General features: G+C 40.8%; 1 protein-coding gene across 1 annotated transcript in view; it reads right to left on the bottom strand.

The window, feature by feature from the left end:
* Positions 1-1,099: 1,099 nt before the first annotated feature.
* cnnm2b (cyclin and CBS domain divalent metal cation transport mediator 2b) overlaps positions 1,100-16,922 on the bottom strand; it is a gene marked incomplete at both ends in the record, with an annotated part of 43,277 nt that continues 27,454 nt past the window's right edge. Inside the window, 7 exons of the mRNA XM_080028997.1 lie at positions 1,100-1,384; positions 2,647-2,825; positions 5,155-5,217; positions 6,361-6,454; positions 8,481-8,650; positions 10,276-10,413; positions 12,957-13,100. Of these exons, the coding sequence (XP_079885123.1) occupies positions 1,100-1,384; positions 2,647-2,825; positions 5,155-5,217; positions 6,361-6,454; positions 8,481-8,650; positions 10,276-10,413; positions 12,957-13,100 (1,073 nt within the window). The remainder of the gene's footprint in view (positions 1,385-2,646; positions 2,826-5,154; positions 5,218-6,360; positions 6,455-8,480; positions 8,651-10,275; positions 10,414-12,956; positions 13,101-16,922) is intronic.

The following is a 16,922-nucleotide window of genomic DNA, read 5'->3' as shown; positions in this document are numbered from 1 at the left end:
TAAAATAATTAATTATATGATTTCTCTTAAAGGCAATAGTGTGATTTTTTTTAAAGGTGAAAAAGATAGTGTACCATAAGCCTGATTTAGGATAATAGTAAAAATAACAAGATCTGTAATATACATACTGTATCTGTAAAAGACCCTCACCTTCTCATATACATGAATGGATGTTCGTCTCCATATATGTAGCATGTCCTTTGTTGATATGACACGTGTGCCCCATGCACACTTTTGGGTACATGCTCGTACACCAGTTCCTGTCATACCATGTCTCCACGCATACATATATACATACAATATTATAAAATAAATAAATACAGGAAAACATTCTTGGTTCATTGTTTTTACGGTTTCTTTCAAAGCGGTTTTTGGTGCAGTCTTTAACCAACCATTGCTCTCTGCGCGTTTGGGTTTGAGTCCTCGCTGGCTGATGGGATCAACAGTCGACTTTGCCTCCCTGAAAGTGCATGGTTGGGGGAGTTGCATTCATGTGTGTGTGTGTGTGTGTGTGTGTGTGAATGTATTGATGTATTGGTTGTCATTTTGTGTGGGTATGTGTGCTAAAACCATTTGTGTCCAGTGTAGAAGGGAGGACCAAAGTCTTTGGCCTGAGGAGAAAATTCAACAGGTGTTGTTGTAATGTTGTTTGCGTGCATGCGTGCGTGTCTGTGTGTGTGTCTGTGTTGGTGTGTGTGTAGGGGAAAGGGACAGCGTTTTGCATGCACTCTGTTGTCCTCTAGTCCAAGTCACCGCTATGAAGGTGTGAGATTGTCCCAAAAAAGGAGCTTAAGTCAGAGGTACTGTCCGAGTGTAGCACAGCAGGGATTCGGACAGTGTTCAGGTGGGGGGGACGTTCGGCGTGACACAGCACCCGTCTTCCCCCACTGCCCCCCCATGAAAGGGTCTCACTGACAGACTGACTGACTGACTGACTGACTGACTGACTGACTGACTGGGGGCTACTGGTTGGAGCAGAACCCTCACTCCAACGCCTCTTCCTCCCCCACGTTCCCTCATCTCCACCCACACCACCGCTCTGCATGTGTCCCCGAGTCATGGTGGAGGTTTCCTGGCTCTCCACCGTGCTCGGCGGGGGCTAGATGGGTCCCTCGTTGTGGGCGCTATGGTTGCTCCTGCTGAGGCCCACACAGTTGTGCTGCGTGTTGAGCAGGTGGGACGTCTCGTTGGCCACAGTGACAGACACAGCGGGGGGGATGCAGGCTGTGGTGCTGGCTGTGCTGGTGACTACAGCAGGGCTCTCCACTGCGTCATGGAGCTCCGTCAGCGTCAACTCCATCTTAGTGAACTCACAGTCTGTGGACTGGGGCGTTTTGTCCATCTTTGACGCCATCACGGCGTTCTGGTACTGCTGGCGTGTTACCTATGAAACAGAGCGGAGGGAGTCACCATGATGAAGTCCAACATGTCAGCAGAGGGTGGTGAAGGGTTGGTAGGTTCCCGCAAAATGTATTTTTATCAAAAGGCTTATAACCTCTTTTAAATCGCTTTTCCTCTTTTTATATTGATTCTGAAGACATAGTTTTTATTTTTATTTTTTTATAACTATCTTACATTTGGGTCAATGTGTCTGCATGTGTGAATTAATGTTTGAATGCAGGTTGGTTTATGTGAGAAATACATGTGCATGTGTTTGCACTTTTTAATCTCGGGTTTGCTAAATAGACTTCATTGTTACATTATTATTATGTCAGTCTGTAAACACTTGATAATGATTTCATTTTATATGTGTTTACAAAAACACAGTATCGAGATATAATATCATTATGAAGTCAAAACTAGTTAGAATTGGAATGATAATGCTTGAATGATCATTTGTGCTAACATTTCCGAGGGATATTTTAGGATAAATGATGATAGAAACAGTTTTTAATTTGATCCAAGTTTCCTGCTTTAAGGTCAAAGTAAATACTAATGATCTAATTGCTTTAAAATGGGATCTACTTATTAATAAAGCTTTATGTTGAATTGTCAATTATAACAACAGATCATTTTTATGAATATCCATTTGATCAATTCATACTTTTCTGAGTAACCAAAAAAGAGAAGACCTCAATAACACAGCAGCTTTAAAGGGATAGTTCAGCATTTTTGAAGTGGGGTCTCATGAGTAGGGCTGTGAATCTTCTGGAATCCCACAATTCGATTCCGATTCTTGGGGTCATGATTCGATTCAGATTAAATTTTCGATTCAAAACGATCCCAGATTCAAAGTAGATTTCTGGATTCAGTTCAAAGGAGGATTTCGGGATCTACTCCAGTCCACTGTGCGCTAATATAATTCTTTATTTCAGACCCAGGGGAATCATATTGAAGAGGTGTTGTGGCAAATTATGGCATGAAAGCAAATGAATGTCCATGTCCTATTTATCTTATAATGTGAAGCTTGTAATGCATGTGATTTCAAGGCAAGTCAACATTACTGGTGGCAGCAGAATCCTTAATTATTTTTTTTTCATAAGGTAACAGACTTACTTTGCATAAACACTTCATACAACCCAACTTAAACCCAAAAATACTGAACTATCCATTTAATACCAGCATCTATGTGTTGGCATTAAACATATTCAAACCGTCAACTGTTAACTGTGTGTGCTTTTCTTGCTCTCCATTGGGTCTTCCCACCTTTATTAACTGCAGGTCCGAGCGCGCTCTGACTGAGTAGTCCGGTACGTAGATCTGCAGGAAGGAGTTGAGCTGGTTGTTGCTGCTGCCCAGGGTCGGGGTGATGGCTTCTATACGATCACTCCTGTTCAGGGAGTCGGAGTGGTTCAGTCCAAATGGCCGCGGAGGAGATTTATTTTCTGTAAGGAGAAGATGTGAGAGCAAAATTCATTAAAACCCCCAAAACTTGTGAAATACCAAATAACGGCCAGGTCAAGTTGGAGACCATCATATAGATATAAAACAGAGGTATTCCTTTAAAGGTGCATTATGTAACTTTGGGTGTGTCAGAGAGGTGAACATTTTCGGAGGTATGTTCTAAAAACTGAATAAACAAACATTCCTCACAGAAAAAAAAAATTCGATCAATGGAACATTGTTTGAAGTAAGAAATCTACTTGAAAAGTTAATGTTTCACCGTTGTTGTTTACAGCAGCAGGGCCCACAGTTTTTCTTTGCACACATATTTTAGTTAAGCTTTTAGTTCCAGGTGCCTTGAAATATTTTTGTTTTTATTTATGATGATATAATCAATCAATACTAAGAATTGCATGTGAAGGAATTATGTTGTGTAAACTGACTGCAGGTACTGCTAATGTAAACAAATACCCCTCCCTTTAAACTGCATAATGCACCTTTAGTGGAAGACAAGGGGAAATTAAGGAGAAATAAATCCAGGCAGATTATAATTATCCTTTCTTTTTATTTTAACAACTGTAGGATGGATTGCCATGAAATTCACTCCAGATACTGTATTGTGGTGCCCGGATGATGAATTCCCTGACTTTCCCTCTGGTGCCACCAGCAGGTCAACGTTTGAATTTCTCCAGTGAAATGTCTCAGTGTCTGCTTGATGTCTCATTTAATCCACCAGACCCCTAATTCCTCAAAATTTTGTGAAAATGTCTAATTTGTCAAACGCTTTAGTTTGGTTACAATTGCAAAAAAAAACGAATATATTCTTATCAGCTTCACTGTCCTTTTTCAGTGCTAATTAGCTAATGTTGCTAATCTAAGTTGGTGAACATGGTTAAATAACATTACATTGTCTTAGCAGCATCAGCATGTCAGCATCATTGTCATTGTTAGCATGCTGATGTTAGCATTTGACTCATAGTGCTATGCTGTGGTTCTCTTTGGTTCTATAAGTGCAAAACATTGGACATATTTTGCAGATTTCTATTGCTACAGATGCAAAATAAAAAACCCTACTGTGACTCACAATTTTCTCTGAAACTACTTGAGCTGCTCCACAGCCTCAGCAGCCCCTAAGATCCTGTGTGCTGGTGACATTTTTTCCAGGTCAAGTGTAAGAGTTTTGCACAGATGCTTGCTGTGATGTATGGAAACACAGGGGAGTTTCATACGGCAGGTATTGAGTCGGTGGTCTCCAGTGATGATCCTTCTATGTGCTGCCACAAAGAAGACTTGTTCAGGTTTTTCTTTTTTTGTTGTTGATTTTTTTAAACATTTTTAATTAAAGCCAGATTATGTTTTCCACTTCTTAAAGAAGCAAATCACACACAACAAAGTGGAAACGGCTTGGCCAACGCTAATGCTACTACGCCGACTGGAATGTATGTAATCCCATGTAGGAATATGTGTGTGTGTGTGTGTGTGTGTGTGTGTGTGTGTGTGTGTGTGTGTGTGTGTGTGTGTGCGGACCAGGCGCAGTGGGACAAAGACCTGGCATGTGAACTCTTGCGGATTAGTACTCCACTTTCTAGGGGGCGCAGGACCCAGGTCAATATGGAAAACGGCACTGTTTGTCCAGACTAGTACAGACATAATGCATGTATGTACGTATGTAGGCACAGACGCACACCGAATCGGGGTGAAAAAAGGCGTTTAGCTGGTGCCCTGCAAGTCGCTGCATAAGACAGAGAAGAGTCTATTTGTTCAACTGCATTTCCGCATACATGTGGGTGTGTTTGTGTTCATGGCAGCATGTCCGTGCTTATGTGTGGAGCATGTGCACACTGCGCGTGAACACATGTGTATGTGCGTGTCTTTGTATGTACGCTCAGTGGTGTCCGGCAGGGGGCTGTAGCTGTAGGTCTTGTTTATGTAGTCAGAGGGTCAGGGGTTAGGGGCGAGCGGGCGGAGCTCTGGGGCCTCCAGTCTCCAACACCATTCAGCCACTTGACTAATGGCTGAGGGGACGAGGGTGTTAAGTCTCAATCTGAATCGTTTTTTTCTCTCTCTCCCTCTTTCTCCTTCACTTAAACACGCATGAGTATACTGTACACGTTGCATTCAGGTACAAACAGGCTTTTTCGGTCATGCCACAAAGTCACACAAAAAGGAAAAAAAAGCTTATCATGCAAAACGACGAGGATCAAAACAACCACAACACTCCTGTGAGTTCACACAAAGCATGCGGGCTAAACATATGAAGGAAATAGTCTGTGTAACTTTCCAGTGTGTGTGAGTATATGGTGTATGTATAGTCAGAAAAGGCCACTGTACCTGGAGATCCTGCTAATGATTCAGCCCTACTGACCACAAAGGTACGAGACAGGGACAGAGGCACTGGGCGCAGAGAAAGGGAAGACACCAGAGACGGACAAAAGAAGAAGGGAAAGAACAACAAAGGGTTTGTTAAAGTTGAGAAATAATCAGTGCGAATACACAAATAGTGAAACTAAGATTAAGCTAAATCTGGCTAAAGGCTGATTTAAAGAATTGCGGGTTCTCCATCATGTCTAAGTAACTGATTGGATTGTTTTCTTCTTGTCTGACTGCTCAGTGCCTGCCTGCCTGCACACATGACAAGAGTGTGTTATTTGGCTACGTCACCAGTAGGTGTCTCTCAGATCCCACCGCCCTCTAAGGAGGCTTGGGCTAGTGCTGTAGTTTATGAATGAACCAAGAGAACTGAGCAGATCAGTAGGCGACGCTTTGTCATGATGTCACCACCGGACCACCTCCTCCTCGGTCGCACAGCCATTGTTCTTAAAACCTTCATTGAAGGAAATCGAGGCTTTTCATCACAGCAGGTTATGAACTGACCTGTACTCTGTCTGCTGCCTTGGTCAATCATACAACTAAAACAAAGCAGGAGGAGGGAAATGGACTATCATTTTACAAACAAGGCATATATTGATGTAACCTGCGGCTAAAAATTAATTTTGATTGATGTTCTCACTATAAATGTGAAACGATCTTGAGAAACGATCTTGACGGTAGAACAAATAAATATTCAATAAGTATACTGTACTCTAGTACAATGACGTAGGGACTGGGGCTGGTCGAATGTTTAAAACAATGCTTAGTTTTTAATAACATACTACCCTTACTGAACCACCTAATATTCAATTCAAATTAGGCCTACTTTAATTCTAAATGTCGTCACAAACACAAGCAGACGCAGCTGTGCAGTAACTTTGTTTCCACAAAATGATGATGTAATAAAAAAATATAGTTTGAGCATAAAATAGATAAAAAGGAGTCAGGAGTAGGAAGAATCAGCCTTTGGCGCTAGTGCTATGGAAACATCAGTCAGAGCAACAACAAAAAATAAAGAAGTAAAATGTGGTGCTATTTGTACAATAGATCGCAATGCTTTATGAATGACAGACCCAGGTCTCTATAGATAAGAAAAGGCATGAAAATGTTTTGAATAACTGGAAAGCAAAACTCTTTGGTGAATGTCTCAGATAAGGTGTGTCTTACCTGGCGAGGTGGTCAGAGCCATCATCCCATAGAAGGAGAACGGTCCCGCTTCAAACTTCATTCCCTCTTTTCCTGCCTCCACCTCCACCTTCCCCTGTGATGGAGAGATCCCCCGTTACTTAAACTATGTTTAGTACAAAAAACACATACATTTCAAATACAACTTCCGTCTGACAATTGCACTTTTGCGAATGTTGTACCCCTCCGTTCAGACCGTGCATTTGTTGCTGCATTGATTTTATTTTGTAATCAAGTTTCGATGCAGCATTTTCCTCACGGAGCATTAGTGCTTTGTTGTGTCAGTAACCGCTTTCTCTCTAAGGATTTACGCTGCAGCTTTGCAGTTACACTTTCACCCTTTCCTAAACTGCCACTTCTCCTGCTTAGTTATATTTATTCGTCCTGTCCCGTGAGTTAAAACTCATTCCACCCCACCTCCCTCCTTTTTACAACTAGTGAAAATTCGGTACTCTGTTTAATAGCACCCAATCTGAACCCACAACGGTCCTACCTGGATCTCATTTGATCCTGTTACACATATATATTGACTTAGTGGAACTGATACACAATAATGTGTGAATGTCAATGTGAATGTGATTGCAATTTCAACTGAAACACTAAGAAGGTGTCTTGTTTTAGACTTGTTAGTGAACATACTGTATATACAGTATAGGGAAAGCTCAAAAATAGGAAGAGAGGTTGTTGGAGGGAGAAGAGAAGCAGTGAGACTGGATGTGTGGAGGAAGACCTAGAAGACATTGAGCTGTAATTTCTGATGAAATACAGTAAGGGTACAGTAAGTACACTGATAGACCCTGTTGTGAATCATGGTCTCTCATTGAGAGAGGCAGGGTTGAGGATGCAACGTAATCTGCAAAGATCTAAAGTTGCATCTGTAATACGAATTTTCAAGCAAACAAAAACGTAAGAGTTGCACCCTTACAGTAAATGACAACATTACAGGAATTGATTTCTGTATTACAATTATAGAATATTTACACAGATACATACATTTGGAAATGTTTTCAATAAAATATACAGAATATGTATCTATTGAAGCAATTTCTGATTTTACAGTTTTTTTCGATCGCTAAATCACAGTGGGCACAACTGTAGCTCAATGTGCAAAACTCTAACTACAGTCTGCACTACCAACAGTCATTGGAGCTGAACAGTTCACTTCACCTGCAAAACAGGTTCAGTGCAGCAAACACTATGAACCAGCCTCATTGAGATAACACACACTGTCACTCAGAACCTGCTCAGAGTACAAACACGAGCATCAAACCCCAATACACAAATTACAAACATTTAATCTTTACAGTTTGAATAATTTGAGTTATTTCACACAAATTATATAATATTTTCTTTGATGAAAGGGTGAAATTCTTTCACGTGAAATTGTTTATTTTATAACATACCAGTTTTTTTAGGAAAACAAAAATAAATTAAAATCAGAAGTTTCAAATCAGAAGTTCAATAGACACACATTTTGTATATTTTATTGAAAACATTTCCAAATGTAGTATGTATCTGTGTAAATATTCTATAATTGTAATACAGAAATCAATTCCTGTAATGTTGTCATTTACTGTAAGGATGCAACTCTAAGCTGTTTGTTTGCTGGAAAATTCGTATTACAGATGCAACTTTAGATGCAGATTGGGTTGCACTCTCAATTCTGTCTCTCTCAATGTGAGACCATGATTCACAACAGGGTCTATCAATGTTGCCCTTACTGTATTTCATCAGACATTACAGCTCTATGTCTTCTAGGTCTTCCTCCATAATACGCAGCCTAGGCTCTGTAAACTGGTATGTAAACAAAGGGGGCCGGACGCAGCTATCAACATGCCAGTTTTCAGAGCCTAGGCTGTGCTTTAACACTGGATGTATTTTCAGCGCACACACACTACGTACAGGTAGCGAACTGTGAGGAGATATTCACTGATTTGACCGCTGACTCCAACCTTTAAGTGTAATTTAGTTAAAGGTGAAGTAAGCGGTTTATTTAGGTTAAGTCAGGGTAAAAATTCTGTTATCATTGTTTTTTGTTAAGTGACATGAACTGCTGTGCTGGTCTGATCGGTGACATTGTAGCGTGTGATGTCCACACACACCTGTAGTATGAGGATGAAGTAATCCACGGGCTTGTTCCTGTGGTAGAGGTAGTGCTCTGCTGCTCGCTTGTTCTTATCGTCATACTTCAGCTCCTGGATGACGTTGGGGTGCTTCAACAAGCGCAGCAGAATCTTTTCAGACATTTGCACTGGTGCGAACGGATCCACCTCTGAGGAAACGCAGACAGAGAAGGGGAATTTAAAAAAATAAATTGTACATCTGTGGTGCTGATACCAAGTTAAAGTTAAAAAGTTTTTTTTAAACGGATACAATGAAAAACAATAACCATAATAAAAACCATGCAGAATATCACATAACATACGTACTGTATAATCCTCATGCTACATTTTTACTGGCAGGTTTGACATTTCTGTTTTTACTTTACATGATTTGATTGGCATATTTTTGTGTCTACACAACTTATGGGCACAGTAAAACCAAACTAGCTAGTAGGCTTTCCAGGTGAACATCCTTTTGCACCTGACAGCGTGCCATCGCCACTTTCCATTAGAAATAGCTTTTAAAGCCTCAACCTTGATACCAAACTTTCCACTCTCTCTGTCTCCTGCTGCTCTAATAAGTGGTTGGTTTCAGCAGTAGCCTGCTATTAATGTTTTCAGTTTGGGGTCCCCTAATACCACTACAGACACAAAGCGCTAATTTGATACCTTTTTGTATGCTAAAGCTGCTGAAGCTTCACATAAAAAGTTCAGTGGCGTTGGTTATGCTAATGATGAAATAACACAAACAAAAAAGTTGCCAAGCTGACTAGTACTGGGAATTCAATTATTCTGTTGCAGTTCAAGTTTAAACTGTAAACACGTGTAAGTGAACAAACATACAGACCCGTCACCAGATCTCATATATAACTTTTAAACACTGTTACCAGATGGTGACTTGTCTGCTTCCAACACATAATCGGCCAATCAGCTCCTTCAACTCAGCAGCTCTGATATGTGTCAGGCTGGCTGCTGGCTCCACCACCAGGAACTTAACAACCTAATAGCCCTTAGAGGAACTTAATCAACGCTTAGCTGCTAGGTCAAAGGTCCACAGCAAATACAACTGCACCGAGGCATCGTCAACTACTGCTGCTGTTGGTGTAGTAGTAGTACTTAGATATTCTCCAGCCTGTTCAGAAATCCATTTCCCAAGGGAAAGCGGGTGAAATATTTCACATTTTACACAAAGTATGTCGACTTGTGTGAGAACCCCGACCATAGGCCAAAAATGCTGGACGTGATGTCACTGAGGAAGGAGTGTAAGCAAACAGGGCGCTGTTTTTAAAGCTGTGAGCTCGGATCCCAACATGCAACCTCCAGTGCATGACACGCAAGCAAATAGAAGCTTGCGTTTTTTTCTTCTTTTGGAACCGCGCACAGTCTGCACAGACATCCCGTGCCGCGCTCCCGAGAGGCCTTCCAACCCTTCACAGATACACACACATGTGTGCAAACCAACGCGCTTGTTGTGAGTCCTCACACAACTCATTCCCTCACACACACAAACAACAGATACTCATTCTACACACATACTCACTCACTCCTCCCCTACACTCACTTGCCCCGAACTCAAAGCCCACATGGGCACATGCACACACAAAACAGCACACACACACACACACACACACACACACACACACACACACACACACACACACACACACACACACACACACACACACACACACACACTCTCTCTCTCTCTCTCTCTCTCTCTCTCTCTCTCTCTCTCCCCACAGTGAGGGGCTGAGGGCACACTGGGGGAAGTCAAGCAGCAACGCAGCCCACTTGCCTGTTGCTAGGAAACGCAGGGTAGCCAGCAGAAGCTGAGGTGATATTTTAACCTTCATTTCATTGTCGGTAGGCTTGAAGGCCGAGAAATCCTGTTTCCTTTCCCGATGGGTGATTTTCTTCTTGGACTTGTTGTCAGCTGAGGAGAGAAAATGAAAAAGTGCAAGTGTAAGACACAGACTTAAAAACCTTTTCTGCAACAGGAGAAGGTGGACCCACGCCACTCCACAGATATTGAGTGAGTCCTCCCGGGTCGCAGGGTGACTAAACTTGAGTTACCCAAAGCTTATTGCTTTTTCCGGAAATGTGGCTGTGGTGTTCTTCTCAGAACTAAAGGACAGCTATAGGGGGCTACATTGTTAGCTTACCACATTCTTAGCATTACTTAAAGCCATATGTATTAGGGCAACAAATAGACTGGCAAGTCCTCTATGTCTGAAGGCCTTTGCTGTTACAATTAGTCAGGATCATGGTCTGTTAAATGTGTAAAATAGCAAAACAACTTTTTTTAATAGCATTACATTTCAGGATTAGGGCGCACAACACAAACACAAGAATCTGTTATATGGAAAAATCTATCATGATTTTAAACGTATCTGTCAGTGGGGACACACAAACACAACCTTAAATGAATGATAATGCCTTACGGAGAGTTTACTGTTAAAGGCGAAGTTAGCAATTCTGGAGAATGCTTGTTGTCAAAAGAACTTTTGGCAGTACTGAAAAAAAAAGAATGTTGTTAATATCTGCCTATCTGTAAACAAAGGTGGCCCACCGTAGCTAGCAATATACTTGTTTACAGAGCCTAGACTGTGTTTTAACACTTGATTTTTTTTTTGCGCATTTTTTTGGGGAGCGGATCATGAGGAGATATTCACTGATTTTGACAACATGCGTTCTCCAGAATCACTGACTCCGCCTTTAATAAAACTTGAAAGATAAAAGTAACAAATCACAAATACGGGCACATCCTGAACTGCACTGATGATAAAAAAACTGTCTATCATACATTTGTTAAGCGATCAGGAGACGCTGGTGAAGCCATCATCTCCTCACTGAATTTTAAATAAACGTTGTTGATGGGCTGCTTTTGGCTGCATCAGAATTTACACCAAGCCATGTTTTCAAAACTGTCATAGCTGTCAGTGTCAGTACAAAAATAGTGTATTTCAACAAGCTATTTTGCATTTGATAGGACTATAGCATCTTTTTCCTGCTACATTAAATATATTCCCATCCATAGACTCCAAGAAAAATGCTTTCAACCAAAAGCTGGGTCGTACTGGATATTAATGCCTCAGCCTGCAGTCTTCCCTTATTGTGAGCCACATTTAGGATCAGGAATACATTTATCTGAGGTGTGACATCGCGACAACAAGCATTCTCCAGAAACGTTGACTCCACTTCTAATATAGAGGGAAATTCCCAACAGTAGCATTAATTGTTTTCTATTTTGTTCACACCTAGGGCAATGGGACAAGCCATGAATGCAGCATAAACATGTATCATAGATTGTAATGGCTAATGTATTTAGTCTTTGGTGTTTAGCAGGTAGTTTGCAGATGATTTTATCTGAGCTTTTTCACAGAAAAACTTGCTGCGTATGAAAAGCACAGATGGTCGGGAGATAATTCTCTGTAACATGACACATGGCATCTTTCACCTTACATTCAATCCTTTGTTAGCACAAACATGTTGACTAGTGCAGCTTTACTTGGCATTTAATGGTGCTCCGAGGAACATTCAGTATGTTTTAATTCTTGCACCCTCTTTGGACAAAAGCGGTAGTGTTCTTACTACGCTAGATGTAGTTCTTGGGTGAGCGGACCCATGACAAAGGCATTAAGAAAAAATCTATAAAAATAGCATTCTTTGCACTGATGGTCCCGTTTGCTGTTACATGTAATTTATGATCGACAGAGGAAAAAAATAGACTGTTTCAGAGCGGTTAAAAGTTCCTCATAGCACCTTTAATGCATGCAAACATCAAACACTTTTCTAATATCTTGTTACAACCCTGCTTTGAATAAAAGATTTGTCAATGGCCTAGCAGCGGTAGCGCTTATTTGAAAACATCTTCTGGTTTACAAATAGGCAAATTTGAATAGTAAAGCTGCATTAGTTTGACCCACTTTCAGTTGGTTCAAAAGGTCACAGTGTGACAGAGCTATTAAAGGTGCAGTGTTTGATATCAGTGGCCTTCAACAACATGAAGCTAGTTACTAAAGATGGCATCTTCCACCACTGCCTCAAGTCTTTCCACAATATCAAGTGATGAGGAGAAGATGTGTTTAGTTATTCATTCTATTGTACTTCTTCTTCGTCTTCCAACAGGTGCATTTTCCCAGGAGGACACCCACTATATAAAGACATACGGCCGTTAAGTCTGTCCATTGAATGTGCAAGTGCTACTGTAGAAACATGGCAGTGCAACATGGCAGCTTCCGTGGAGGCTGCCCTGCTGCTATGTACTACTGTAAGAATATAAAAGGCTCATTCTAAGGTAATAAAAGAAACAACAACTTTTATTTTAGATTGATTATAGACTAAACCAAACATACCCTGTCTGTTCTGAAAAATGGCAATCAATTCTACACACTGCACTTAACGGATTTTAGACTGGTGGCCGAGACGTCTGGGGGTCTATAGGGACTATGAGCTGTGAAAGAGGGGGAAACTTACTGTACAAGTCTGTCTCGTCCAGGATCTCAGACTTGATGATCTCTTCAATAATGTCCTCCAGGGTGACAATGCCCAGCACCTCGTAGAAAGGGTCTCCCTCACCCTCATTGTTCACCCTCTGAACTATGGCCAGGTGGGATTTACCTGGTGAAAAAAACACAAACAGGTTAAAAAGTTAGGGTCATATAACAATAAATAGAGGTAACTATAGGACATGTAGTGATGGGGGTACAAGGGGATTGTGTCTTATACGTCAGATTGTTAGATTCTCTTTTCCAAATGCATGGTTTCTTTACTTCATTTCATTTTAATTTAACTTTTATTTATCCTCGAGAGACCAATTGAGGGGTGACCCTCATTTTCAATGACGTCGAGTTCAAACAAATTCCAAGGAAAAACAACAATGCATACACAATATTCAATGCAAATACATCAAATACACAACAACAGGTGAAGAGAAGAAAAAAACAAAAAACAAAAAAAACAATTGAAACATTTACATAGTGGTGAAGAGTGGCAGCAATTAAAATGAAATTAAATGGGTGAAAGTACAATATAGCCTAATTAAAACAGTTACGGGTAGAGTTTGGCAGATTTAAGATAGTTTGTTTGAATTGGTTAAAGGATATGAAGGTATTTAGTTTAATTTGTTGCTGTAAGTTGTTCCAGGAGTAGGGGGCACTGAAGCTAAAAGCTGTCTTTCCCAGCTCAGACCGGGCTTGTGGGACATAAAGCATGAGCATGTCAGTGGAGCGGGTCTGATAAAGCCCATCTGAAATTTGCAACATTTCTGTTAAATAACGAGGAAGCTTCCCGGTCAAGGCTTTGTAAATAAAAATATGCCAATGTGCATCACGTCTCTCTTTAAGGGAGTACCACCCAACCTTTTCATATAAAAGACAATGGTGTGTGTCATAAGCATCTCCTGTGATGAACCTTAAAGCAGAGTGAAAAACAGAGTCTAGGAGTTTAAGACATGAATGAGATGCATGCCGGTAAACCACATCACCGTAATCAAGGACAGACAAAAACTGCCTCAATAATCCTTTTTCTACTAAATAAAGGGAAGGTGGTTTTGTTCCTATAAAAATAGCCAATTTTTTGTCGTAGTCGACAAACAAGATTTTTTATATGGAAATTAAAAGTGAGTTTATCATCTAACCAGATGCCGAGATATTTGTACTCTGTGACTCTTTCAATTAAAAATCCATTCTTTGTAAAAACATTAAAATCATTCAAATTTGTAGTTCTTGCTCTGGAGAAACACATATATTTGGTTTTGTCTGTATTAAGAACAAGCCTGAGGTCTACTAGACAGTCCTGCAGAGTATTAAAAGAGCTTTGTAGGTTCTCAATAGATTGGTGCACCGAATCGGAAATGCAATACAGTACTGTGTCGTCAGCGTATAGATGGGCGTGACAGTTTTTTAGCGATGAAACAATGTTATTTATATAAATTGTGAAAAGAACTGGACCTAAAATTGAGCCCTGTGGGACACCATTTGTAACAGTTAAGAATTCAGATTGGTATCTTCCCAGTTTAACTGACTGCTGTCTATCAGAGAGATAATCCCTAAACCAGCTACATGCAGACTGATCAAAGCCAATGTCATAAAGCCTCTGTAAAAGCAAATGGTGGTCAACAGTATCAAAGGCTTTTGAAAGATCAATAAAAAGTGCTGCACAGTGCTTTTTCTTGTCTAATGCTGCAACAATGTTGTCTACAACCAAAGTCACAGCAGAGACAGTACTATGGCCTGCCCTAAAACCAGATTGGAATGGGCTCAAAATGGAAGCACTAGTTAGAAATGTTTTTAACTGATTATTAATAAGTGATTCTAGAATTTTTGCCAGGCATGGGAGTTTGGAAATTGGCCTGTAGTTATTAAGATTATTTTTGTCACCACCTTTATGTAAAGGAATTACATGAGCTATTTTCCAAATTTTAGGAACTATTCCAGAGGAGATGGAAAGATTAAAAATATGGGTAATTTGTTTTGATATTATATGTGTCGAAAGCTTGATTGAAAACGGATCCAAATTGTCCTCTCCCATGTACTTCTTGGGGTTGATGGCGAGGAGCGCATCTACAACAACACTTGTGGGAAGAAGATCAAGGCTGAAAATAGGAGTTTGAGAGACAGGCGGTACGTTACTACTGGTGGTAGAAGGCCTATATCCTCCATTCTGAAAGAGTTGACCAGCAACTACAAAATGTTTATTAAAAGCTAAGCCAATCTCTTTTTGATCATTGAGAGTGTGACCATTTAATTTGATCTGAGTGGGAATTGTGCTAGAATTGTTTTTATTATAGTTCACAGCTTTCCAAAATAGTGCAGGGTTAGAGTAGCAGTTTGAGATTAATTCAAGGTAATATTCGGATTTGGCTTTCCTGACCATGGTTGTGCACTTATTCCTAAATTGTCTAAAAATGTATACAGTTTTATACATGTGATGTGAGTACAATTGGAGAGTAATTGATGTCCATATGACAAATAAGGGCCCTGTGAACTTTGAACTCTGAGAACAAGCATAGAGGAGAGAAGATTTATAGTGTATCAATTGAATGCCTAATTTGGAAGCCTTCTCCAATTTATACCTGTATAAATAAAGGTTAAATAAATGAATGGAACATCACAAATCACTTCTCTATACAAGGTTTTTGTTAGTGTGAATTAGGAACAATCTCTCATGTGGGATAGTGTTGTGGCTGCTAGTACACTGAGTCGTAGCAACAGTCTTGACAATCCAAATCACACACAGAGCAGGAGACACAAAGTCATCTGTAGTAGCAACTGTTCAGTTCCATCAGTTACATGGCCAAGGATGCAGGACATTGTAGTTCAAGTGTTACCAGTGCCAGTGGAAACACAAACAGCCAGAGACAGGGGAAGAATGACAGTCAAAGAGTCCTACATTTCATCATATGAGTCCCCTAAGCCCTCCCTCCCTCCACATCTGTGTTCCCAGGACCCTCCTGTGTGCTGTACCCTGTGAAAAAAAGAAAGATACAAACTGCCGTGTATGCAGAGAATACTGTCAAGCAAAATGCTAAACAAATTCCTTGCCTTTTCTCAGCTTGTGATCATTTAAAAGGAATTTTCCAGAGGCCCAGGCTAATATTAGCCCCTGCAAAATGAAGTTTCCATTCCGCCCCGGCGATATTCTCACCGAGCGAAGGAACAGACCGGCCGAAGCCTCCGCTGTGTGATCAGATTGTCTGCAAATGGGCCGTTTACATGCAGATACACCTGGGTGTAAATACTGTGAGTGTGTGCGCACGTGCACGTGTGCCAAAGTGCATGAGTGCATGGGCGTGCGAGGCATGTGTGTGTGTGTGTGTGTGTTTATGTTCAGAGAACACAGGTACATCACTGGGTCAGCGCTCGGATGCTTTTTCAGCTATACGCTACGTTGGTGCAGGCAAGCACAGACTGAGAGGACTGAGGGCTGAGAAACCAGTGTTTTATTGCACTGCAGTACACTGCTTCCTCATAGCGCTACAACAGCACGCTGATGTGCACTGTGCATAGCCAGACAGTCTTAACGGGAGATTGTTGTGAGCATTAGATACAGAACTGATGCTTTCATAAAATATACTCAGGTTGCACCTAATAGGCCGACAAGGAAAGATCCCCAAAGAGAGCTATTAATAATTTAAACACCAGAACTCCACTATTACAGAGTGAACAAACGTCAAGCAATGCCCAGGTCCCATTCAAGGTGTCCAACAATGGTAATGTCAGCTTATTTTTAATAAGATGTCAATGGAATCATGAGCATGTCGCTGCATCACTGAGGTCTTGCTTTAATTCGGACTAACAAACATTGAGCCACAATGTTTTGTGGCAATAGGGGCTCAAAAGTCCTTGAGCAAGCAATTACTCTGAACTGCCCAGAGAGGGAAAGCACAGCACAGCACAGCAAAACAGATCGATGCTCACTTCCTTCTCTGAAATGGCATCT

Source organism: Ammodytes marinus, assembly GCF_949987685.1.
Source record: "Ammodytes marinus genome assembly, chromosome: 6".
Classification (NCBI taxonomy): Eukaryota; Metazoa; Chordata; class Actinopteri; order Uranoscopiformes; family Ammodytidae; genus Ammodytes; species Ammodytes marinus.
Note: the sequence above shows the minus strand (reverse complement) of the source record. Positions and strands in the feature narration are given on the sequence as shown.